The sequence below is a fragment of the Schistocerca gregaria genome, chromosome 1, assembly GCF_023897955.1.
Source record: "Schistocerca gregaria isolate iqSchGreg1 chromosome 1, iqSchGreg1.2, whole genome shotgun sequence".
NCBI classification, from domain to species: domain Eukaryota; kingdom Metazoa; phylum Arthropoda; class Insecta; order Orthoptera; family Acrididae; genus Schistocerca; species Schistocerca gregaria.
In genome coordinates, this window is record NC_064920.1 from 770,792,661 (window position 1) to 770,817,151 (window position 24,491).

The window sequence follows — 24,491 nt, forward strand, 5'->3', positions numbered from 1 at the left end:
CAAACCTGCCCAATCCACCACCCAGCACTTCCTATTCCAATCCTGTCACAGGTTTATCCTACCCCATCAGGAGCCAGGCCATCTATGAAAGAAGCCAAGTCATATATCAGTTCCACTGCAATCATTGCTCAGCTTCTTATATTGGTGTAACTACCAACCAGCTGCCCACCAGGATGAACAGCATCACCAAATGTAGTCAAGAGCAAAGTAGACCACCATGTGGCACAACATGCAACTGAACACTTGATTTCAATGGGTGCTTCACTAGCCAAGCAATCTGGATCCTTCCCTCCACCAACAGCATTTCTGAACTGCACACAAGGGCGTTATCCTTACAAAACATTCTCTGCTCCCGTACTTATCCTGGCCTCAATCTACAGTAGCATACTGTTGCCACATGTTCCACCCAACGGTTTCCTTACCCTCTGTTCTATCATCTACTAACCATCTTAATCTCTCACCCTGTTTATTCGCAGCCCTCTGCCAATGCATCCGCTCATCTTCCTCACTCCTCTTTGTTTTTGCTCCTTTTTTGTCCACCTCTCTGCCCCACAATCTCCTGATGCTGTGTTTGTTGGCAGTCTAGTCCCTACATTCTCTACCAGACAGTATTCATCTCTCTTCCTACTCATACACAACTATTCTTTCTCCTTCCCCGCCCCCTCTAGATTGCTGCTTGCACCCCACGTGACAGTTGCATTCCAGCCCGAGAAGCTGGAGTTGGTGATCATTTGTGCATGTTATGTGCTTCCCTGTCTTTATGTGGATTGTGTGTGTCTCTCCTTTACTGATCAAGGCTGTGGCCCAAAGCAATTTAAGTGTCTTTTAATTGTGTCTGTCTGTAACTTGACGTGTCTTCTTTATGGTAAGTAGTAACATTTAGTTTGACATTTTCCAATGTGTAAAATGTTGGTGGATAGCCTTCTGAGAAACTCAATTATCTTAAAGCCCTAAATGCCAAGAAGAGTTTTTGATCAGTTATACTTCCCATTTTTGGGGCCTACAAAACTTTGATATTTAGTGAAATTTGCATAATTTCAGAACTATACTATCTGAAAAAGTCTTTTGTGATGGCATACATGAATAAAATGAGAATTAAATAGTTAGGAATCTGATTAAGTCCAGCAACCTGACTGCCAGATAAAGCTTCACAATTGTGCCACCTGTGGTTAATATTAATTGTTAAGATGATGATGATGATTTGATAAAATATTTTTTTTTAAATTATAAAAACGCACACTACAATGATAATTCTTCAAATGTTCTTGTGCACATTCGAAACAAATCAGTTTAACACAATAAATCAAATGGAGCAAACTTATTCTGCTACTGGATGCATTTTTAGAACTGACATGCGCATTCTACAACTGAAGTTCCCATACTGTAAGATAATATTGTCTGTTTGCTTACAATTGTTCACTCAGGAGGTAACTGATACTGCTGAATCCACAGAATGTTCTCTTTTTTATAGAATATCTTACTACGTGAAAACAAGAGCATAAATATAATCTATTTCTATGTTAAAAGAGCAGAACCTTTTTAAAAATTGCCAAAATGGGATACTCAGATGAGAACTGATAGCTGCAAAAATTATGTACTACTACTGAATAATAAGCTTTCCAAATTTCCTAGTCTTTAATCAGAATACATATTAGGAAATACATATTAGAAAATGAAGGCATGCTGTGATGTAACAGCATTGAATTTTGTATCAGAGAAAGCGATACACAGTTTTTTTTAGTGTTTTAGTTGATACAGTGCATTAATAATGATGACAACAATGACAATAACAATAAATTATTATTAATCTTATTATTATAATTTTTAAACTACACTTCTAATTTATTCATTATTTAATGTTGTGTGGAAGAATTGTGAATCATGTGCCTTGTGATGATAAATATAACACTGTTTTCAAGTTTATAATTAACTAAAACAAAGATGCCAAATTTAAAAGAATGTTACAATATTATGAATACGATAAGTGCTACTTACGGTATAGTGGAGATGCTGTGTTGCAGATATTAACACCAAAGAGACTGTCAAAAAATTAGCTTCAGCCAACAAAGCCTTCATTGGCTATAGAAAGAAACACACACACACACACACACACACACACACACACACACACACACACGGTGAACAGTTGCACATGACGACGAGAGATTCAACTGGGTGGTGGGGGTAAGGAGGAGAATGGGGCAGGGTGGGGGAGGTATAGTAGGGTAGAGGCGGGGGATGGTAAGTGCTACTTGTAAGAGCATATGGGGATGAGGTGGAGAGAGGGTAGGGCAGAGGGCAACTAGGTGTAATCGAAAGGTTAGACAGAGGGGGATTAGCGGAAAAGGAGAGACGTGAAAAGACAGGATGCATTGGTGGAATAGAGTACTTTGTAGTGCTGGAATGGGAACAGAGAAGGGGCTAGAGGGTAAGGACAAAGACTAAAGAAGGTTGAGGCCAGGAGGCTTATGGGAACATTGGCTACATTGCGGGGAAAGTTCCCACCTGCACAATTCAGAAAAACAGGTGTTTGTGGGAAGGATCCAGATAACACAGGCTATGAAGCAGTCACTGAAACGAAGAACGTCATTCTAGGCAGCATGTTTAGCAATTTGGTGGTCCAGCTGTTTCTTGACCACCGTTTATTGGTGGCCATTGGTGGCTTATTAGTTGTCATGCCTATATAGAATGCAGTACAGTGATTGCAGCTTAGCTTGTAGATCACATGACTGGTTTCACAGGTAGCCCTGCCTTTGATAGGATAGGATGCTTGCGACCAGATTGGAGTAGGAGGTGGTGGTGGTGGTGGTGGTGGTGGTGGTGGGAGAATGTATGGGACAACTCTTGCATCTAGGTCCATTACAGGAATATGCACCATGAGGCAGGGTGTTGGAAGCAGGAGTTGTGTAGGGATGGAGAGGATACTGTGTAGGTTCGGAGGCTGGCGGAATACCACTTTGGGAGACATGGGGAAGGATAGTGGGTAGGACATTCCTTATTTCAGGGCACAATGAGAGGTGGTTGAAACATTGGTGGTGAATGTGATTCAGTTGATCCAATCCTGGGTGGTACTGAGTCACAAGGGAAATGCTACTCTGTGGCCAGATGGTGGGACTTTGGGAGGTGGTGGTGGTGGTGGTGGTGGTGGTGGTGGTGGTTGTGGTTATGGGTGACTGGAGAGATTAGACATGGCAGACAGCTGGAGCACCCCATCGCTGAGCATGCTACCCAACACAATGTGCTGCATTTTGATGACTGCTTTGCAGCCTGTGCCATCTGGATCTTTCCCACCAACACCAGTTTTTCTGAATTGCACAGGTGGGAACTCTCCCTGGAATATATTCTATGTTCCTGTAACCCTCCTTACCTCAACCTGCATTAGGCTTTGTCCTTACTCCCTAGCCCCTGCCCTGTTCTGATTCCAGCTCTATACAGTGCTCTGTTTCACCAATGCACATATAGTCTTTTCCCCTCTCTCCTTTTCTGCTCCACTAATCTACTGTACCCTCCCCTGCCCAACTGCACTTAGCTGCCCTATCATCTCTCTATATCATCACTGTATGGTCACAGAGGTAGCACTTTACTGTCCCCAACTCCTACCCTGCTATCCCTCTCCCTCCCTGCCCCAGCCTCCTCCTCACCCCCACCACCTGACTGTGCCTCTCATCATGGGCAGCTGCTTGCAGTGCGGCCTCAACAGCCAGACTGTGGTCGCGTGTGTGCGTGTGGTGAGTAGCAACTATATTTTTCATGATACTGTTACATTCAATCCTAGATTTTTAAAAGAATGCTATTGTGATGTATAGTTGCCAACTGAAGTGATGAATGAAAATTTGAACCAAGGCCAGAATTCGAACCTGGGTCTCCTGCTAACTGCTAATCTTTGGTGATAACTGTTTCGATTTAAAATGCGTAGAAAGTATTCCAATATATTATGTAGTTTACTTTTAAAGTTACTGTGTGCAAAACCGATATTATTTTCTCAACAAATTAACTAAAGTGGCTTGAGCAATTATCTCAGTATGTGACACGTACTATCTTAACCATGTCTACCAAAGTCATTTATCTTACTATTACAAAGAAGTAGTACAATTATTTTCACAATTTCCATAAGAATAATAATGTTATGATTACTTACCTTTTACCTGCATTCAGATTCTCCAGACATTTTTGAATATATTCACTGTAGTAGCTGATTTGCTCTTCAAAAAATTGTGTTTTCTTCTCCAGGCTCTGTTTTGTGCTTCTCAGCATTTGGATTTCCTGTGAGGCAGAAAGAAAGTATAGTAATGAAGAGCTTCTGTACAGAAATCATCTATTAACTTTTTCTTATTGTCATCAACAATTGCAGGAAAATTATATTAATAATAACCAAATCACAACAAATCTAAGCATAGAAATCAATAACAAATCCATAACTTTGTAGGCATGACATCAGTCAGCTTATTACTCACATATGCAGCACAGATACAAATGTGAATTAGTAGTACAAAATTACATACATGCATACATACATACATAGAAACTGTAGAAATTAGCTGTGAACTGTGTATTTCTTGTTGATTACATAAGCTCCTGACAAGCTCGTTTAGGCATATGTGCCATTATCAAGTGTTCCTATTGACATTACATTTATACATCATCTTATTCTACATCAATGTAATAATACTATTAGATTTTATGTTGTATTATACTTTTGTCTATATGTATTGAAATCCACAATTCGTCTTGAAAAACAAGTTCTTTTATGCACTATGTTGTTAGCACGGGTCAAATATATATTTTCACTCGTTTGCTATAGAAGAACAGTAATGAAAGTAAGTATGTAACTCAAGTTAACAACATAGAACATAAGTTCTTTTATGTCCCATGATGATTTATTGACATCACTCCATCTAGATCCAAGTATAAGAGAAAATTTCACAGTACTCTCACACAGAGGTAGAATAAAGTGATATATACAGGGTGTTACAAAGAGGTACGGCCAAACTTTCAGGAAACATTCCTCACGCACAAATAAAGAAAAGATGTTATGTGGACATGTGTCCGGAAACGCTTAATTTCCATGTTTGAGCTCATTTTAATTTATTCCAATGTGATCAGTGTGTAAATTTTCACAATCAACATGTGTGGGCTGACGAGAATCCGCACACAATTGTGCAATCATGCCATCAACACAGATTTTCTGTGAACGTCTGGGCAGGCACTCTTGGTGATGTCTTGATTGGGCCCCATGTTCTCCCACCTACGCTCAATGGAGCACGTTATCATGATTTCATACGGGATACTCTACCTGTGCTGCTAGAACATGTGCCTTTACAAGTACGACACAACATGTGGTTCATGCACGATGGAGCTCCTGCACATTTCAGTCAAAGTGTTCGTATGCTTCTTAACAACAGATTCGGTGACTGATGGATTGGTAGAGGTGGACCAATTCCATGGCCTCCACCCTCTCCTGACCTCAACCCTCTTGACTTTCATTTATGGGGGCATTTGAAAGCTCTTGTCTACGCAACCCCGGTACCAAATGTAGAGTCTCTTCATGCTCGTATTGTCTCTTGTGGCTGCATAACTTATGCACCCCTTCTGTGCTGTAGTTAGATTTAACCCAGATAGTGAAGATCAGAATTTCTCCTATGCACATTGCTACTGCTTTTGAACTGGAATGAGTTATTAATAACAATTTCATAAATGCATTTATATATGTTGTGAAGCTACTGTGAATATTCCTGGTTCCTAAAATAAACTCTGCAAGATGACCTTCAGTGGGTTCCAGCGATTATTCTGATTATAAACTTTCTTTAATTATGAATTAATCCAAAATATGATGCCATATGAGAGCAGTGAATGAAAATAGGCATAGTAGACTAATTTACTGACATCACTAAAATTTGCAATAACCCTAGCTGAACTCAAATGTTTCAACAGATCATGAATGAGTCTTTTTTCTATTCATTTTCTCATCAATGCTCATATCCAAAAATTATGAATACTCTGGCTTAGCTACAGATGTCTGTTCAAAGTCTATATTTATTAATGATGTTATGCCATTTACAGTACAGAACTGTATATGCTATGCTTCATCAAAATTTCATGGCATTTGCAGAGAATCATTTAATAATTTTCTGAACACATTATTTACAGTTTCAATAAAAAAAATAAAAAATAAAACTGAATACACTAACATATGCTGTTAGGATTCTCACTCAAAATACAAGCTGCTCACCTGTTGCCTGAGGTGACATTGTGCCTTGGTGGTACATAGTGACTACCGATGTACAGAATAATTTTAAAAACACGTGTAAAACACAGAAAAAGTTTATCAGGATGATAATGAAAGCTAAATGCAGGGATTCCTGTTGATTCCATTTTAAAAGTTTGAAAATGCAGCCCCTGGCTTGGTTATACACATAAAAAAACAATCAAACATAACTATGATATACTTGTATATGTAACTAGGCAGAAGATGAATCTTCAAATATACACAGTAAACACAATCTTATGAAAAGGAGATGTGTATCATACTGGAGTTGACATTATGTAACTATATTCCTTCTTACTTAAAATGCCTACAAACACCGAATACATTTAACGTAAAGTTGAAACAGTTCTTGCTTGACCACTGCTTCTACAATGCCTCTGAATTTCTGGGTCACCATCATAAGAAAATCTCACTTACCAAATATTGTTAATTATGTACACTGTGGTGATCAAAGTAATGGGATAGTGATATGAGGACATACAGATGGCAATAGTATAGTGTACACAAGGTATAAAAGAGTAGTGCAATGGTCGAGCTGTCACTTTCACTCAGGTGATTCAAAAGAAAACATTTCTGACATGATTACAGTCTCAAGAAGGGAATTAACAGACTTTGAATGTGGGATGGTAGCTGGAGCTAGATGAATGGGGTATTCCATTTTGAAATTCATTCCAGAATTCATTAGTCTGACATCCACAGTGTCATGAGCATCCCAAGGATGCCAAATTTCAGGCATTACCTCTCACCATGGACATCTCAGTGGCTGATGGCCTTTACTTAATGGCCGAGAGCAGCAGCATTTGCATTGAGCTGTCACTGGTAACAGACAAGCAACACTGAATGAAATAACTGCAGAAGTCAATATGTGATGTACAGAGAATGTAGCCATTAAACAGTGTGGCAAAATTTGACGTTAATGGGCTAAGGCAGCAGACAACTGAGGCGAGTGCCTTTGTTAACAGCATATTGTCTGTAGCATCTCTGCTGCATTTGTGACCAAATTGGTTGGTCCTAGACAACTGAGAAACTGTGGCCTGGTCAGAAGAATCCTGATTTTAGTTAGTAATAGCTGACGGTAGGGTTCGAGCGTGGCGCAGACCCCATGAAGCGAAGGACCCAAGTGGTCAAAACAGCATTGTGGGCTATGTTTACATGGAATGGACTGGGTCCTCTGAGCTAACTGAACTGACCATTGACTGGAGATGGTTAGTTCGGCTACTTGGAGACCATTTGCAGCCATTTGTGGACTTCACGTTATGGGCGACATTGTGCCATGTCACCGGGCCACAACTGTTTGTAGTTCGTTTGAAAAACATTCTGGACAATTCAAGCAAATCATTTGGCCACCAAAATTACCCAACACGAATCCATCAAACATTTATGGGATGTGATTGGCAGATCAGTTCGTGCATAAAATCCTGCACCAGCAAGACTTCTGCAATAATGAACAGCTATAGAAGTAGCATGGCTCAATATTTCTGCAGGAGACTTCCAATGACTTGTTGAATCCATGTTGCAGCACAATGCCAAGCAAAAGGATGTGTGATACAATATTAGTAGGTATACCATGACATTTATTACCTCAGTGTTTTATGTCACTTCACACTATAATTTTCTTTGTGAACTACTCCCTCAAAGTCAAAGAAAACTTTCAGCATGACTTTGACCTGACCTGATAAGCTTTACTTTTTGTCTTGGAGAACCTTAGAAACTTTCCCAACCATTCGTAACACCAAGTATGGCTTAAGCACTCATCACTGTAGGCTTCCTGCATCATTTGGTGTGTCTCTGTAAAGGTTTTCTTGAATTTTGTACAAAATTTAATGCAGACGTGTTGCTCCTCTAGCTCTGCCATATCGAAATTCACAAACTGTGTAACACAACATTCGACTCAATACAGCACTGAACAATAACTAACAGACACACAACAATGAAACTTCTGGCGCCAACTGCACTTTGCTCCAACATGCCACTAGCTGGAAATTAAGAATATTTCAGAATTTGTTGAACAGACCTTGTACATGTGCTGAAAGCTTATATCCAGTTACATTTACTTTTCCATATCTGTGGCTGTATAATGTTCAGACAGGCACAGTATACCTGTTACATCCTCAGTTTCTAAATCTTCCAAACAAACAAGAAGCTGCTGTACTTTGGTTTTTAATACCCTGATATACTGAAGCACTATACTAACATTATTTTTCACTGTACTTTTACAAGAATCTTGTGATATTTTAACATCTTTAGTACCTGCCTGCCTGAGCTTCTCATAAAGCTTAATTACTTTCAATGTTGAAGCAGTGGACACTGATCTTTTCTAAAAAGAAGGAAAAAAAAGAAGAAAGAAAAGGGTAGTCCCACGAGTCATTGGTTGCAAAGTGACTGATGGCTCTAGCCCCCCCCCCCCCCCCCCCCCCCCCCTCCACAGGATTTTGCTAGCAACCCGGCCACTTTAGCCTTCCCATTCCTACTGAGATACACGCCATGTCTTAGGAAATCCCACTTGCCAACAGTGTCAACAGGAAGTGAATCCATGTCTGACCTAGAAGTCACCTGAAGCATCAGATCTAACTCCATATTGATCCTACTTGCAAAACTGTTCCATTGGGGCAGATCAAACTGCAAACTTCGGTTTTAGTAATTTTAAATTTAAATCACCATGTCAAAGTTCTATCCTATTTTGTTGAGGCAACTTGCTAGTTAAAATTCACATTACTTCAGATTTCTTCTGTGGTATGAAACTGTCACAAAAATAGTCTTTCATAATATTGATTGATATCTGTACATTATTGAACAACAATGCAAAATGGCAAAATAATCACAACTAGAAAGGACCTGAGAGGAAAATATTGATGAGGAACACTAGCAGCCAATATTACATCAAATACAGCATCTAAACTGCTAGAATGAATGATTTTGATTAGGAGCATAGACACCGGCTGTACAACACTCAAGAGAACTAGGTTTCAGCTTAATAGAAGTAGTTACAATTAGCTATTCACCACTTTTACTGAATACTGAGATAAATATGACATTCTGTGATGAGAGGAGTACTTCTCGAGGTTCTTGAAGCAGTGTATTGGAAAGAACTACACAAAAGCCTCAACAGAATGCTTAACTATTGCTATGAATACCTCGGGGGGAAAAACTACTACTGTGTAACTGATATTTCAACATAGTTTGTCATTTGCATTTATTGTTGGTGGTAGAGGTTTTCATGGTTTTAGAACTCTGTGACCTATATTCACAACACATGGTATTTCACACCGAAACAACAAAATTGCAAAAGACTAACTGTGCCGAAATATCAACTATAATGCAGAAGACAGATTGCAGCATGAACAACAAAATCTGCTGATACATCAAATGCAGGGAAACCTACTGATGATAATGTAGTATGAGCAAAAAATGTAAGGGTATATGTTTCTGTGCAGTTATACACTACATGAGAAAAAAAAAATTATTACGCTTGGAAAGAAAATATCGATTTTGATCCTATGAAGCCATATGCCACGTGCGGTATACTACATATACAGATAATGGTTTCAGCACAGTCCACCAAAAAATAACGTAATGGCATGGCTACCAGTGCGTCATTTCTGTCCGCCCTTTAATAGGGAATGCTCACAGTCAGAAGGTTCAGTGTGACGGAAATGTGTAAAGTCAGCAGGCAACCATGCCACCGAGACGCACTAACGCTCTCTACAATCAACTGAGTGATGTTGAAAGGGGTCACACTGTGGCCTTCTGAGTGGCAGGATGGTCCTTTCAGAGAACTGATGCACAAGTTGGACATGACTGCATTAGCTGTACAATGGTGCTACTGAACATTCTCACACCTATAGGCGAGTTTCTGGATGTTCATTTAGCCTGGACACCCGCCAAGATGATCATATTGTAAAGCTAGCAATGGCAGATCGTAAAAATACCACAGCACAGATAATACAACTTGAGAGTCCACCTGTGTTAACAAGAACAGTTGAAAACTGGTTATTGGCAATGGGACTAAGGCCAAGCACACCTCTAACCCATCTTCCACTCATGCCACTTCATCGGCATGCATGGCTCAAATGGTCCTTTAGAGGATCACTTGGAAGATGGAATGGTACACCATGGTCTCCAGCGATGAAAGGTGATTCTTCCTGCACGCAAGTGGTGGTCATTTGTGCTAACAACATAGAACTGGTAAGCATTGTCTCACACAGTGCATTTGTCCAAGACACACTGGCCCCACCTGAGGCCTTTTGGTGAGAGGAACGATAACCAACAACTCTCGTTCACCTTTTACCCCTTTTGTGTTTCTGGAGGGGAGGCTAATCAGCACTTGGTATGTGCAGAATGTGTTAGACCTGTTCTTTTGCTGTTCTTGCAACAGTAAGGTGATGTGTTGTTCCAACAGGATAATGCTTGTCCACACACAGCCTGTGAAACTCAAAGTACTCTTCAAGACTTGCAGCAACTTCCACAGCCAGCATGATCTCCAGACTTGTCTCCAATCGAGCATTTGTGGGATATGATGGGATGAGAAGTGACTCGTGCGACTCGCCTACCAACAACTGTTACAGAACAAACTGAACAGGTCAAGCAGGTATGGCATAACATGTCCCAGGACAGTATGTGCCATCCGTACAATTGATTGGTTGATAGAGAAAGTGCCTGAATTGCCGTCTGTGGAAGCTACACCATGTACTAGCATGGGTGTTTCAACATAGGTTGATAACTGGTACCTCAGAACTGTTTGTGCTATTGATCTGAAAATATAATTATTTCATGTACTCTACACGCATTTTTGCAACAATAAATCTTGTGTGAACTGGAAACATTTACAAGTGAATACTTTTTCTTTTTCCCCCTGGCAGTGTATGTATAGCCGCATCAAGTATCAGTAAATGTGATGCATTGCCTTGTGTGTAGCTTGAAGAGAGATAGCAGAATCACAGAAATATATATATAAACAAAGATGATGTAACTTACCAAACGAAAGCATTGGTATGTTGACACACACACACACACACACACACACACACACACACACACACACACACACACAAAAATTCAAGCTTTCGCAACCCACAGTTGCTTCATCAGGAAAGAGGGAAGGAGAGAGAAAGACAAAAGGATGTGAGTTTTAAGGGAGAGGGTAAGGAGTCATTCCAATCCCGAGAGGATGTATTTAAGGGGAAGTTCCCATCTCCGGAGTTCTGATAGGTTGGTGTTAGTGGGAAGTATCCAGATAAACAGGACAGTGTTACACTGTGCCAAGATGTGCTGGCCGTGCACCAAGACATGTGTAGCCACAGGGTGATCCTCATTACCAACAAACGCTGTCTGCCTACGTCCATTCATGTGAATGGACAGTTTGTTGCTGGTTATTCCCACATAGAATGCTTCACAGTGTAGGCAGATCAGTTGGTAAATCACGTGGGTGCTTTCACACGTGGCTTTGCCTTTGATCTTGTACACCTTCCGGGTTACATGACTGGAGTAGGTGGTGGTGGGAGGGTGCATGGGACAAGTTTTATGCTGGGGGCGGTTACAAGGGTAGGAGCCAGAGGGTAGGGAACGTGGTTTGGGGATTTCATAGGGATGAACCAAGAGGTTACGAAGGTTAGGTGGACGGCGGAAAGACACTCTTAGTGGAGTGGGTTGGATTTTATGAAAGATGGATATCATTTCTGGGCAGGATTTGAGGACGTCGTATCCCTGATGGAGAGCCACATTCAGAGTCTGATCCAGTCCCGGAAAGTATCGTGTCACAAGTGGGGCGCTTTGGGGGTTCTTCTGTGGGAGGTTCTGGGTTTGAGGGGATGGGGACGTGGCTCCGGTTATTTGCTTCTGTACCAGGTCAGGAGGGTAGTTGCGGGGTGCGAAAGCTGTTTCAGGTTGTTGGTGTAATGGTTCGGGGATTCAGGACTGGAGCAGATTTGTTTGCCATGAAGACCTACGCTGTAGGGAAGGGATCGTTTGATATGGAATGGGTGGCAGCTGTCATAATGGAGGTACTGTTGCTTGTTGGTTGGTTTGATGTGGACGGCTGTGTGAAGCTGGCCGTTTGAGAGATGGAGGTCAACATCAAGGAAAGTGGCATGGAATTTGGAGTAGGATCAGGTGAATCTGATGGAACCAAAGGAGTTGAGGTTGGAGGGGAAATTCCGGAGTTGTTCTTCACTGAGAGTCCAGATCATGAGGATGTCATCAATTAATCTGTAACAAACTTTGGGTTGGCAGGCCTGGGTAACCAGGAAGGCTTCCTCTAAGCGACCCGTAAATACGTTGGTGTATGAGGGGGCCATCCTGGTACCCATGGCTGTTCCCTTTAATTGTTGGTATGTCTGGCCTTCGAAAGTGAAGAAGTTGTGAGTCAGGATGAAACTAGCCAAGGCAATGAAGAAAGAGGTTTTAGGTAGGGTGGCAGGTGACCGGCGTGAAAGGAAGTGCTCCATCGCAGCGAGGCCCTGGACGTGCGGAATATTTGTGTATAGGGAAGTGGCTTCAATGGTTACAAGGATGGTTTCCGGGGGTAACAGATTGGGTAAGGATTCCAGGCGTTCGAGAAAGTGGTTGGTGTCTTTGATGAAGGATGGGAGACTGCATGTAATGGGTTGAAGGTGTTGATCTACGTACGCAGAGATACGTTCTGTGGGGGCTTGGTAACCAGCTACAACGGGGCGGCCATGATGATCGGGTTTGTGAATTTTAGGAAGAAGGTAGAAGGTTGGGGTGCGGGGTGTCAGTGGGGTCAGGAGGTTGATGGAGTCAGGTGAAAGGTTTTGTAGGGGGCCTAAGGTTCTGAGGATTCCTTGAAGCTCCACCTGGACATCAGGAATGAGATTACCTTGGCAAACTTTGTATGTAGTGTTGCCTGAAAGCTGACACAATCCCTCAGCCACATACTCCCGACGGTCAAGTACCACGGTCGTGGAACCCTTGTCCGCCGGAAGAATGACGATGGATCGGTCAGCTTTCAGATCACGGATAGCAAGTAGTTCTAAATGTACAAAAATGTAAGATAATATGGATGAATAATGTTTGGATACAGCATTAGTAGTGTCCTCCTTGACACAGTCACATCATCCAAATATCTGGGAATAATGTTCCAAAGCAATATGAACTGGAGTGAGCATCTACATCTCCATTTATACATCTACATCTCCATTTATACATCTACATCTCCATTTATACATCTACATCTCCATTTATACATCTACATCTCCATTTATACATCTACATCTCCATTTATACATCTACATCTCCATTTATACATCTACATTTATACTCTGCAAGCCACCCAACGGTGTGTGGTGGAGGGCACTTTATGTGCCACTGTCATTACCTCCCTTTGCTGTTCCAGTTGCGTATGGTTCGCAGGAAGAACGACTGTCTGAAGGTCTCCGTGCGTGCTCTAATCTCTCTAATTTTACATTTGTGGTCTCCTCAGGAGGTATAAGTAGGGGGAAGCAATGTATTCGATACCTCATCCAGAAACGCACCCTCTCGAAACCTGGCGAGCAAGCTACACCGCGATGCAGAGCCCCTCTCTTGCAGAGTCTGCCACTTGAGTTTTCTAAACATCTCCGTAATGCTATCACGGTTACCAAATAACCCTGTGACGAAATGCGCCGCTCTTCTTTGGATCTTCTCTATATCCTCTGTCAACCTGATCTGGTACGGATCCTACACTGATGAGCAATACTCAAGTGTAGGTCGAACGAGTGTTTTGTAAGCCACCTCCTTTGTTGATGGACTACATTTTCTAAGGACTCTTCCAATGAATCTCAACCTGGTACCCGCCTTACCAACAATTAATTTTATATGATCATTCCACTTCAAATCGTTCCACACGCATACTCCCAGATATTTTACAGAAGTAACTGCTACCAGTGTTTGTTCCACTATCATATAATCATACAATAAAGGAGCATGTGAGGATTGTGGTAAGAAAGGAAAATGGTTGACTTTGGTTTATGAGAGAATTCTATGAAAGTGTGGTTCATCTGTAAAGGAGACCACATACAGGATGCTAATGCAACCTACTGATGCATACTGCTCGAGTGTTTGGGATACATACAAGGTCGGATTAACGGGAGACATCAAAGGAATTCAGAGGCAGGCAGCTGGATTTGTTACTAGAATGTTCGAACAACATGCAAATTTTGCAGAGATGCTTTTGGAAACTCAAGGGGAAGGTGACATTCTTTTCAAGGAACACTATTGAGGAAATTCAGAGAACCAATGTTTGAAGCTGGCAGCAGAATGAATCTACTGTTGCCAACATACATTTTGCGTTAGGACCACGAAGATAAGATACGAGAAATTAGGGCTCATATGGAGGCATACAAACAGTCATTTTTCTCTCATTCTATCTGCGAGTGGAACAGAACAGGAAATGATTAGTAGGGGTACAGGATACTCTCCGCTTTGTGTTGTAAAGTGGATTGTGGAACATCAATGTAGATGTAGATTAGGTGATAGCGTATTACAGTTTTACTTATAACAACAGTTCAAATTGCACTGAAATGACAAATATTGTAGCCAGTTCAAAGACTTTGTCATTAGACGATAGCATTTTTGAGAAAAACTGTACCCGATTTCTTCACAAAGCTTCATCAGCTGTTCTTACTTACTGACATGACACAGGCTATAACTGTGGAGCAGCTGATGCAACATCGTAAAGACATGAAACAAAATTTCTCTCATCTTAATGACTGATCAAAATTGGTTACAATGTTCATTATTCTCTCCATAGCTATAAACATTTAATACAATCACAGCCGAATGAACCTGATTGTTCACTGCAGTAACACAGTTTGGAAATGTGAGCTTTGTTTTCCGCGTCTCTGCAACCAAGCTTACACAAACCTCATCCTGTCCACAGTTCCCTATTGCACATCCTCTCTGTAAAGAGCCACTGTCCAACATGATTTACACTGTAATACCTATACCTCTAAATTTATCTTTACAGTCTTCTTTTTTTTTACCCCAGAGATCCTCTTACCCCATTCCCCCAAAACTCCTATTCTCCTAAGCTAAAGAAGGAACTTGTGATTCTGAAAGGTAGGAATATTAGTGGATTTTATTTACAAGTGCTCCTGTCTGCTGAACTAGGAGCTGCATTTGCTGGAGTTAAGTACTGGTCAGCCCAACTGTCCCAGTTAATTTAATGAATTTCTGGGTGTAATTCTTCTTTTTATAACAATGTTATGCATTTTTTGCTTCTTATTCTAAACAGTGAAATGAACAATCTCTGATATACACCACAAATCAATAGAATATGTAACATTTGAATGAACAATAATAACAAAATTCACCTATAGCAAAATACCTTTCTCAGGAGCTGTCTTCTACGACCACGGCGACATATGTCAGACGCAACTGCAGTTACAAGCTGCTGAAAACCATCAGTATGAGTTACCAGGCCTGCTAATTCAAGCTGCGCTAGAAGTTGAGAGAGTCTTTGTAACTCGTTATCTTCAGATTGACCAGTGTACTTGCATGACAGAGCTTCTAACAAAGTGGCTCCTTCCATTTGTGGTAACAGCTGCAGCAATAACTCCTTCGCACTGAGAAGAAAATTGTATTAAATGTCAACAAAATTACCACCAAAGAAAATGAACAGCTTTAAAAAATAAAATCTCATTTTCTGAACCTAATTTTGAAGCAAGGGGAAAAACCATGACAAATAAAATTATGACAACTTCTACAGAAAAGGAATATCTGTGTGTACTACATAACTACTGGGAAAATTATTGGTTAATCAGTCAATTTGGTACTAATTTAAGATAAGCCTGAGGAACTAATTGGTCTTCAACTTCTCCAACTCCTTAGATACAGTCTGTAAGCACAAACAGTCGGTTATACACTATTAGTAACATTACATGGTCATATTTTTATGTAATACTTGGGTTTTGAATCTCGTGAATGCATTGATTTAATTAGTATAAGTAAACAAGGACTTGTTTTTTGCTACTTCAGTTTCCTCTACTAACATTTCATTAAAGGCCTGTATGTGCAACAGTAAGCATGTTAACTTTTGTGTAATATATGAATTCTATGTCCTTAAATAGTACATTGAAATCAGATTGGTGGATAATCATATTTATGTAGACAAAGGCTTTTTTATTTACACCTGACATGGCACTCCATTTTTGCACATATTAAAATATAACACTCGTTGTCTCAGCCAGCAGATGGTTTTAATAGCACTTGTTGATAGTTGCACACTACTCTCGCTGTAGTTTATGACATGTTGGTGTTGCATGTATACATTATATTATTAAGGGGCAGTACTGACTTTTGCATCTGCTACATATGCATTTTAATTTACAGAAGCAGCATCAGCAGAACAAAGCAATATGGAATTTCATTTGAGGATGGTAGCCAGGTGAATTGCTGAAAATACGGTATGAGTAAATAAAGTACCCACCAGCAAATCCGACAGTAATATGAATTATTACATCAGGAGAGCTTATGTAGTTCAGTAAATATAAATGTAAGTGTCATGTAAATGTCTTTTGAATTTATGGAAGCAATACAGAGTTTCTATTATATTTTTCCAATTGCGCCTGTGACTCCTCCAGAAGCAGATAGGTAGAAAAAATATACAAATTAAGTTACAGAAATTGGCCAATTCAGAAGTACCACACAAATAATTCAAAAATGTGTGTTAGTTAAGAAATTTAGTCAGACATACTTTGTCTCCAGTTTGGGCTACTCAGGTTGGATACTGTCATCAGGAAGAACAAAACTTGCATTTTACAGGCCAGAGTGTAGGTGGGTAGAATAGAAAATTTAAAAAGAGAAATGGAAAACGAAGGTAAATATACTGGGAATTAGTGAAATGGAATGACAGGAAGAACAGGGACTCTGGTCAAGCGAGTATTTGTGATCAACAAAAATCAAATAGAGGTAATGGAGGAGTATGTCTAATAATGAATAAGACAATATGAAAGCAAGGAAGCTACTACGAACACTTAGTGAATGCATTATTCTAACAAAGAAAGATACTTAGCTAATACCCAACACAGTAATAAAAGTTTGTATGCCAATAGTTCCACTGATGAAGAAGGGATTGGAAGAATGTACACTATAAATGAAATTATCCAAATAGTTATGTGAGAAGAAATTTAATTGTTATGGGACACTGAAATTCAATGGCAGGAGAAGGAAGACAATGGAAAACATCTGGAGATAATGGACTGGGGGAAAGAAATGAAATGAGAATTTGTCTAATAGAGTTTTACACATAGTACAATTGAAGATGTCTAACATTTGGTTTAAGAGTGTTGTGTATGTATGAATGTTGAAAGAAAAGTAATGCCTCCACCTTCGTTAATTGGATATGGATGGAAATATTTTAATAAATCAAATGCGGAAATAATCCTTAGTATGTGATTTTTAATTACCAATATTTACTTTCCCACATAATTACCAGCCAATTGGATACATTTCTGCTAACGATGAACAAGTTTTCTGATGCCGTTATGGAAGAAGTTGCCACTCTGTTTTCTGCAACCAAAGTCTCACAATTCTCTCAGGGCCTTCAGCAGAAGCATAATGAGACCCTGCACATCGTCTTTCATTATCGGGAACAGATGGAAGTCAGATGGTGCTAAATCTGGACTGTACGGAGGATGCCGTACAGTGGTGAGATTCAGTTTATGAAGTTCTGCTGCACTGGCACATTAAGTGTGTTGTTTGTGAAGAAAAGCAATATTGTGATCCACATGTTCTTGTGAAACGCCGATTGTGCTTGCAACTTCTTACAGAGTGATACAATGATCATCCTGGATCAATCTGTCTACCTTTTGCTTATGAAACTCTGTGGTTGTTGTCACAGGACGTCCAACTCTTTGTTTGTCATGCAGATCAGATATTCCCGCCTCAACAACTTTAAACTTACTCGCCTAATGATGAGCAGTACTCACATCAACACAATAACCATAAACTGCTTTCATTCTCTGATGAATTTCCTTTGTGGTGACACCTTCTGCTCTCAATAATTCAATGACTACACATTGCTTAAATTGCATTGACTGACTGTCTGCACAGGGTTCCATACTTTGCACTATAACAACACAACCGTTATGTGCTAAGGCTTCCTGCTAACTGGAGCTGTAGAGAAGAGACTATGGAACAAGTCAGTATCTGCCGCATATCAATGCTGCCAACTGTTGAAGAATTACGAAAATGGAAGCATTACTTTTCAGTCAATCTTCATGGATGAGAGGGAGAGATCGCATAAGGTTTCAGTAGATTACATAATTGTGAGACAGAGATTTAGAAAACAAATTCTGAACTGCGAGAATTGTGGAATAGTTGAACATTAAGGAAATGGGACTGTGATGAACAGAAAGAACTAGATTATATAGGATTAGTGATGGCAGCAGAGAATCAAATAGGTCAAAAGACAATGTCTAGTAGAAATCCTTGGATAACATGGGAGAAACTGGATTTAATGGACTATACGAGGAAACACAAAAATGCAGCACAAGAAGCAAGTGAAAGGGAATACAGAGATGACAAAGTGCAAAATAGCAGAGCAGGTGTGGCTAGAGAAATGAAAAAGTGTAGAAGTGTACATAACTACGGAATATGTAAGTACTGTCCATAAGAAAACCAAAGACACCTTTGGGGAAAAGGGAAGCCACTGCACAAATAGTAAGAGCTCAGATGGTAAGCCAGTGCTAAGCAGAGAAGGGAAGACAGAAATGGAAGAAATATACAGAAGAGCTGTTTAAAGAAAAGAAACTTTAAGAGAATATGATGGAAAGCGTTGTTGTGGTCTTCAGTCTGAAGACTGGTTTGACACAACTCTATACTGTGCCAGCCTCTTCTTCTCCCAACAATTACTGCAACTTACACCATTCTGAATCTACTTACTAAATTCATCTCTTTGTCTTCCTCTATAATTTTTAACCCCCCCCCCCCCCCTTGCCAACTTTCTACCAGCACTAAACTGGTGATTCCTTGATGTCTCAGAATGATTCCTATCAATCAACCGCTTATCATCCACATTTCGCTTTCGTACATGGCTATACTCCATACAAACACTTTCAGAAAAGACTTGCTAACACTTAAATTTACATTTGAGGTTAGCATATTTCTCTTCTTCAGAAAAGTTTTTCTTACCATTGCCAGTCTACATTTTATATCCTCCTGTTTCAGCCATCATCAGTTATTCTGCTACCCAAATAACAAAACTCATCTACTACTTTAAGCGTCCCCTTTCCTAACTTAAATCCGTCAGCATCACCTGATTTAATTCGACTACATTCCACTGGCCTTGTTTTGGTTTGGTTGATGTTCAACTTACATCCTCCTTTCACGACACTGCCCATTCAATTCAACAGCTCTTCCAAGTCCTTTGCTGTCTATGACAGAATTACAATGACCTTGGCAAACCTCGAAGTTTTATTTTTTGTCCCCTGGACTTTAATTCCTACTCCAAATTTTGCTTTAGTTTCATTTACTGCTTACTCAGTGTACAGACTGAATAGCAGTGGTGATTGTCTACAACTCTGTCTCACTCCTTTCCCAACCACTACTTCCCTTTCATGCCCCTCAACTCATAACTGCCGTCTGGTTACTGAAGAATTTGTAAATAGCCTTTCACTCCCTGTATTTTTACCCATGCTACCTTCAGGATTTCAAAGAGAGTACTCCATTCAACATTATCAAAAGCTTTCTCTAAATCCACAAATGCTATAGACATAGGTTTGCAATCCAAACTTATCTTTTCTGAGGTCAGATTCTAACAGTTTTTTCATTCTGCTATAAGGAATTCATGTTAGAATTTTGCAACTATGAGTGATGAAACTGATGATTCAGCAATATTTGCACCTGTTAGCACCAGCTTTCTTTATAACTGGAACTATTACATCCTTCTTGAATGACTTAGGGTATTTCGCCTGTCTCATACATCTTGTACACGAGATGGAAGGGGTCTGTCATGGCTGGCTCTCCCAAGGGTGGGGGTAGCTCTGATGGAATGTTATCTATTCCCATATTCCCAGAAACTTTTTTTTAACTTAGGTCTTACAGTGCTCTGTCAAACTCTTCTTGCAGTATCACATCTCCCACCTTATCTTCATCAATGTCCTCTTCCATTTCTATAATACTGCCTTCAGGTTCATCTTCCTCGAACAGACCATCATATACTGCTTCACCTTTCAGTTTTCACTCCTTTGTTTAGAACTAGTTTTCCATCTGAGCTCTCGATATTCATACACTTGCTTCTCTTTTCTCCAAAGAACTCTTTAATTTTCCTCTAGGCAGTATCTATCTTTCCCCAATTGAAATATGCTTCTAAATCCTTACATTTGTCTTCTAGCCATTTCTGCTTAGCCATTTTGCTCTTGCTGTCAATTTCATTCCCTTTCCCCTGCTTTACTGCTGCATTTGTATTTTTTCTCCTTTCAGCAGTTGAATTCAATATTTCCTGTATTATCCAAGGATTTCTATTAGGCCTTGTCTTTTTACCTATTTGATCCTCTGCTGCCTTCACTATTTCATCTCTCAAAGCTACTCATTCGTCTTCTACAGCATCCCTTTCATGTTCTAGTCTACTGCTCCCTAATGCTCTGTCTGTAACTCTCAAGAATCTATGGTTCTTCTGAGCAATCCTAATCCCATCTCCCAGAAAAAATAAATGAAGATGAGCTGGGGGATGCAATAATGAGAGAAGAAATTGACAGAGCACTGAAAGACCTATTTAAAATCAAGGCAGCTGAAGTAGGCAAAATTCTCTGTGAGTTACTGATATCCTTGGGATGTACCACAACAAAATCTACTCCACTTAGTGGCCAAGATATATGAGATAGATGAAATACTGACATCAAGAGGAATGTAATAACTCTTATTTCAAAGAAGGTACATGCTGACAGGTATGATTATTAGCAAACCATCAAACAACTCATCATAGGCCACAACTGCAGAACACAAACACAAATGATTTACAGAAGAATGGAGTGACTGATAGTAGCCACCCTTGGAGGAGATAAGTTTGGATTCCAGTGAAATTCGGGATCATTCAAACAATACTGCCTCTACAACTTATGTCAGAAGATAAACTGAAACAAGGCAAACCTATGTATATAGCATTTGTAGATTTAGAGAAAGCTCTTGAAAATGTTGACAGAGAGACATACTTTGAAATTCTCAAGGTAACAGGGGTGAGTGAAAATTTATCTACAACTTCTAAAGAACCCAGTCAAGAGTTACCAAAGGACATTAAAGGGAAGCAGTAGTTGAGAAGAGAATGAGACATTATTCAATTTGTATGAAGAGCAGGCAATAAAGTAACCCAAAGAGAACTTCAGTGACAGCATAAATCTTGGAAGAGCAATTGCACTGAATGGATAGGGTCTTGATAAAAGATTACAAGGAGAACATCAACAAAAATAAAACAGGGTTAATCAAACAAATGTGAATTAAATAAGGTAATGGTTAGGGAATTATACTAGGAAAGGACATTAAAAGTAGTAGATGAATTTTGTTGATGATTGATGATGGCTAAAGTAGACACGAAAACTTTTTTTCTTTGGAGTGCAACCTTGTGCTGAAGTGAAACAAGGACAATAAACAGTTCAGACAACAAGAGAACAGAAGCTTTTGAAATATGGTACTGCAGGAGAAATCCAAAAATTTGATTGGTAGATGTGCTAACTAACAAGTTGAATCAAACAGGGATGAAAAGAAATTTATGGCACATCTTGACTAAAAGAAGGGATCGATTGACTTCCTGACACACTAAAGAATTGTCAGTTTGACAATAAAGTAAGTAGGGGGAATAAAAACTGTAAATAGATATCAACAGTAAGCTGGTTAAAATGGAAGTTGTGGTAGCTGCAAAGTGTTAATATAAGTGACTACATTAAAGCTAGGAATGAGGGGGAGAGGAGGGGAGGGGGGGGGGGGGAAGGTGGAGGATCACATTATTCATGCTTCATAATTTCATTTACATTATACTCATGTCACAAAAAAAAGAACCTAGTTAAATGATGTATTGGTGTTGTTGTTGTTGTTGTTGTTGTTGTTGTTATGGTCTTCAGCCCTGAGACCAGTTTGACGCAGCTCTCCATGCTACTCTATCCTGTGCAAGCTTCTTCATCTCCCAGTACCTACTGCAACCTACATCCTTCTGAATCTGCTTGGTGTATTCATCTCTTGGTCTCCCTCTATGATTTTTACCCTCCACGCTGCCCTCCAATGCTAAATTTGTGATCCCTTGATGCCTCAGAACATGTCCTATCAACCGATCCCTTCTTCTAGTCAAGTTCTGGCGCAAACTTCTCTTCTCCCCAATCCTATTCAACACCTCCTCATTAGTTATGTGATCTACTCATTTAATATTCAGCATTCTTCTGTAGCACCACATTTCAAAAGCTTCTATTCTCTTCTTGTCTAAACTATTTATCGTTCATGTTTCACTTCCATACATGGCTACACTCCATACAAATACTTTCAGAAATGACTTCCTGACACTTACATCTATACTCAATGTTAACAAATTTATCTTCTTCAGAAACGCTTTCCTTGCCATTGCCAGTCTACATTTTATATCCTCTCTACTTCGACCATCATCAGTTATTTTGCTCCCGAAATAGCAAAACTCCTTTACTACTTTAAGTGTCTCATTTCCTAATCTAATTCCCTCAGCATCACCCAACTTAATTCGACTACATTCCATTATCCTCATGTTGCTTTTGTTGATGTTCATCTTATATCCTCCTTTCAAGACACTGTCCATTCCATTCAACTGCTCATCGAAGTCCTTTGCTGTCTCTGACAGAATTACAATGTCATCAGCAAACCTCAAAGTTTTTATTTCTTCTCCGGGGATTTTAATACCTTCTCTGAATTTTTCTGTTGTTTCCTTCACTGTTTGCTCAATATAGAGATTGAATAAAATCGGGGAGAGGCTACAACCATGTCTCACTCCCTTCTCAACCCCTGCTTCCCTTTCATGCCCTTCAACTCTTGTAACTGCCATTTGGTTTCTATACAAATTGTAAATAGCCTTTCTCTCCCTGTATTTTACCCTGCCACCTTCAGAATTTCAAAGAGAGTATTCCAGTCAACATTGTCAAAAGCTTTCTCTAAGTCTACAAATGCTAGAAACGTAGGTTTGCCTTTCCTTAATCTTTCTTCTAAGACAAGTCTTGGGGTCAGTATTGCCTCACATTTTCCAATATTTCTACGGAATCCAAACTGATCTTCCCCTAGGTCAGCATCTACTAGTTTTTACATTCATCCGTAAGGAATTCACGTTAGTATTTTGTAGCCGTGACTTATTAAACTGATAGTTCGGTAATTTTCACACCTGTCAACACCTGCTTTCTTTGGGATTGGAATTATTATATTCTTCTTGAAGTCTGAGGGTATTTCAACTGTCTCATACAGCTTGCTCACCAGATGGTAGAGTTTTGTCAGGACTGGCTCTCCCAAAGCCGTCAGTAGTTCTAATGGAATACTGTCTATTCCCGGGGCCTTGTTTCGACTCAGGTCTCTCACTGCTCTGTCAAACTCTTCACGCAGTATCATATCTCCCATTTCATCTTCATCTACATCCTCTTCCATTTCCATAATATTGTCCTCAAGTACATCGCCCTTGTATAGACCCTCTATATACTCCTTCCACCTTTCTGCTTTCCCTTCTTTGCTTAGAACTGGGTTTCCATCTGAGCTTTTGATATTCATACAAGTGGTTCGCTTTTCTCCAAAGGTCTCTTTATTTTTCCTGTAGGCAGTATCTATCTTATCCCTAGTGAGATAAGCCTCTACATCCTTACATTTATCCTCTAGCCATCCCTGCTTAGAAATTTTTCACTTCTTGTCGATCTCATTTTTGAGATGTTTGTATTCCTTTTTGCCTGCTTCATTTAATGCATTTTTATATTTTCTCCTTTCATCAATTAAATTCAATATTTCTTCTGTTACCCAAGGATTTCTACTAGCCCTTATCTTTTTACCTACTTGATCCTTTGCTGCCTTCACTACTTCATCCCTCAAAGCTACCCATTCTTCTTCTTTTGTATTTCTTTCCCCCATTTCTGTCAATTGCTCCCTTATGCTCTCCCTGAAACTCTGTACAACCTCTGGTTTAGTCAGTTTATCCAGGTCCCATCTCCTTAAATTCCCACCGTTTTGCAGTTTCTTCAGTTTTAATCTACAGGTCATAACCAATAGATTGTGGTCAGAATCCACATCTGCCCCTGGAAATGTCTTA

General features: G+C 39.9%; 1 protein-coding gene across 3 annotated transcripts in view; it reads right to left on the reverse strand.

The window, feature by feature from the left end:
• LOC126268335 (ras GTPase-activating-like protein IQGAP1) overlaps positions 1–24,491 on the reverse strand; it is a 345,429-nt gene that overhangs the window by 54,427 nt on the left and 266,511 nt on the right. For all 3 annotated transcript variants that reach the window (XM_049973901.1, XM_049973902.1, XM_049973903.1), the window contains 2 exons: positions 15,588–15,825; positions 4,139–4,263 (listed from right to left, as the gene is read on the reverse strand). In XM_049973901.1, the coding sequence (XP_049829858.1) occupies positions 4,139–4,263; positions 15,588–15,825 (363 nt within the window). The remainder of the gene's footprint in view (positions 1–4,138; positions 4,264–15,587; positions 15,826–24,491) is intronic.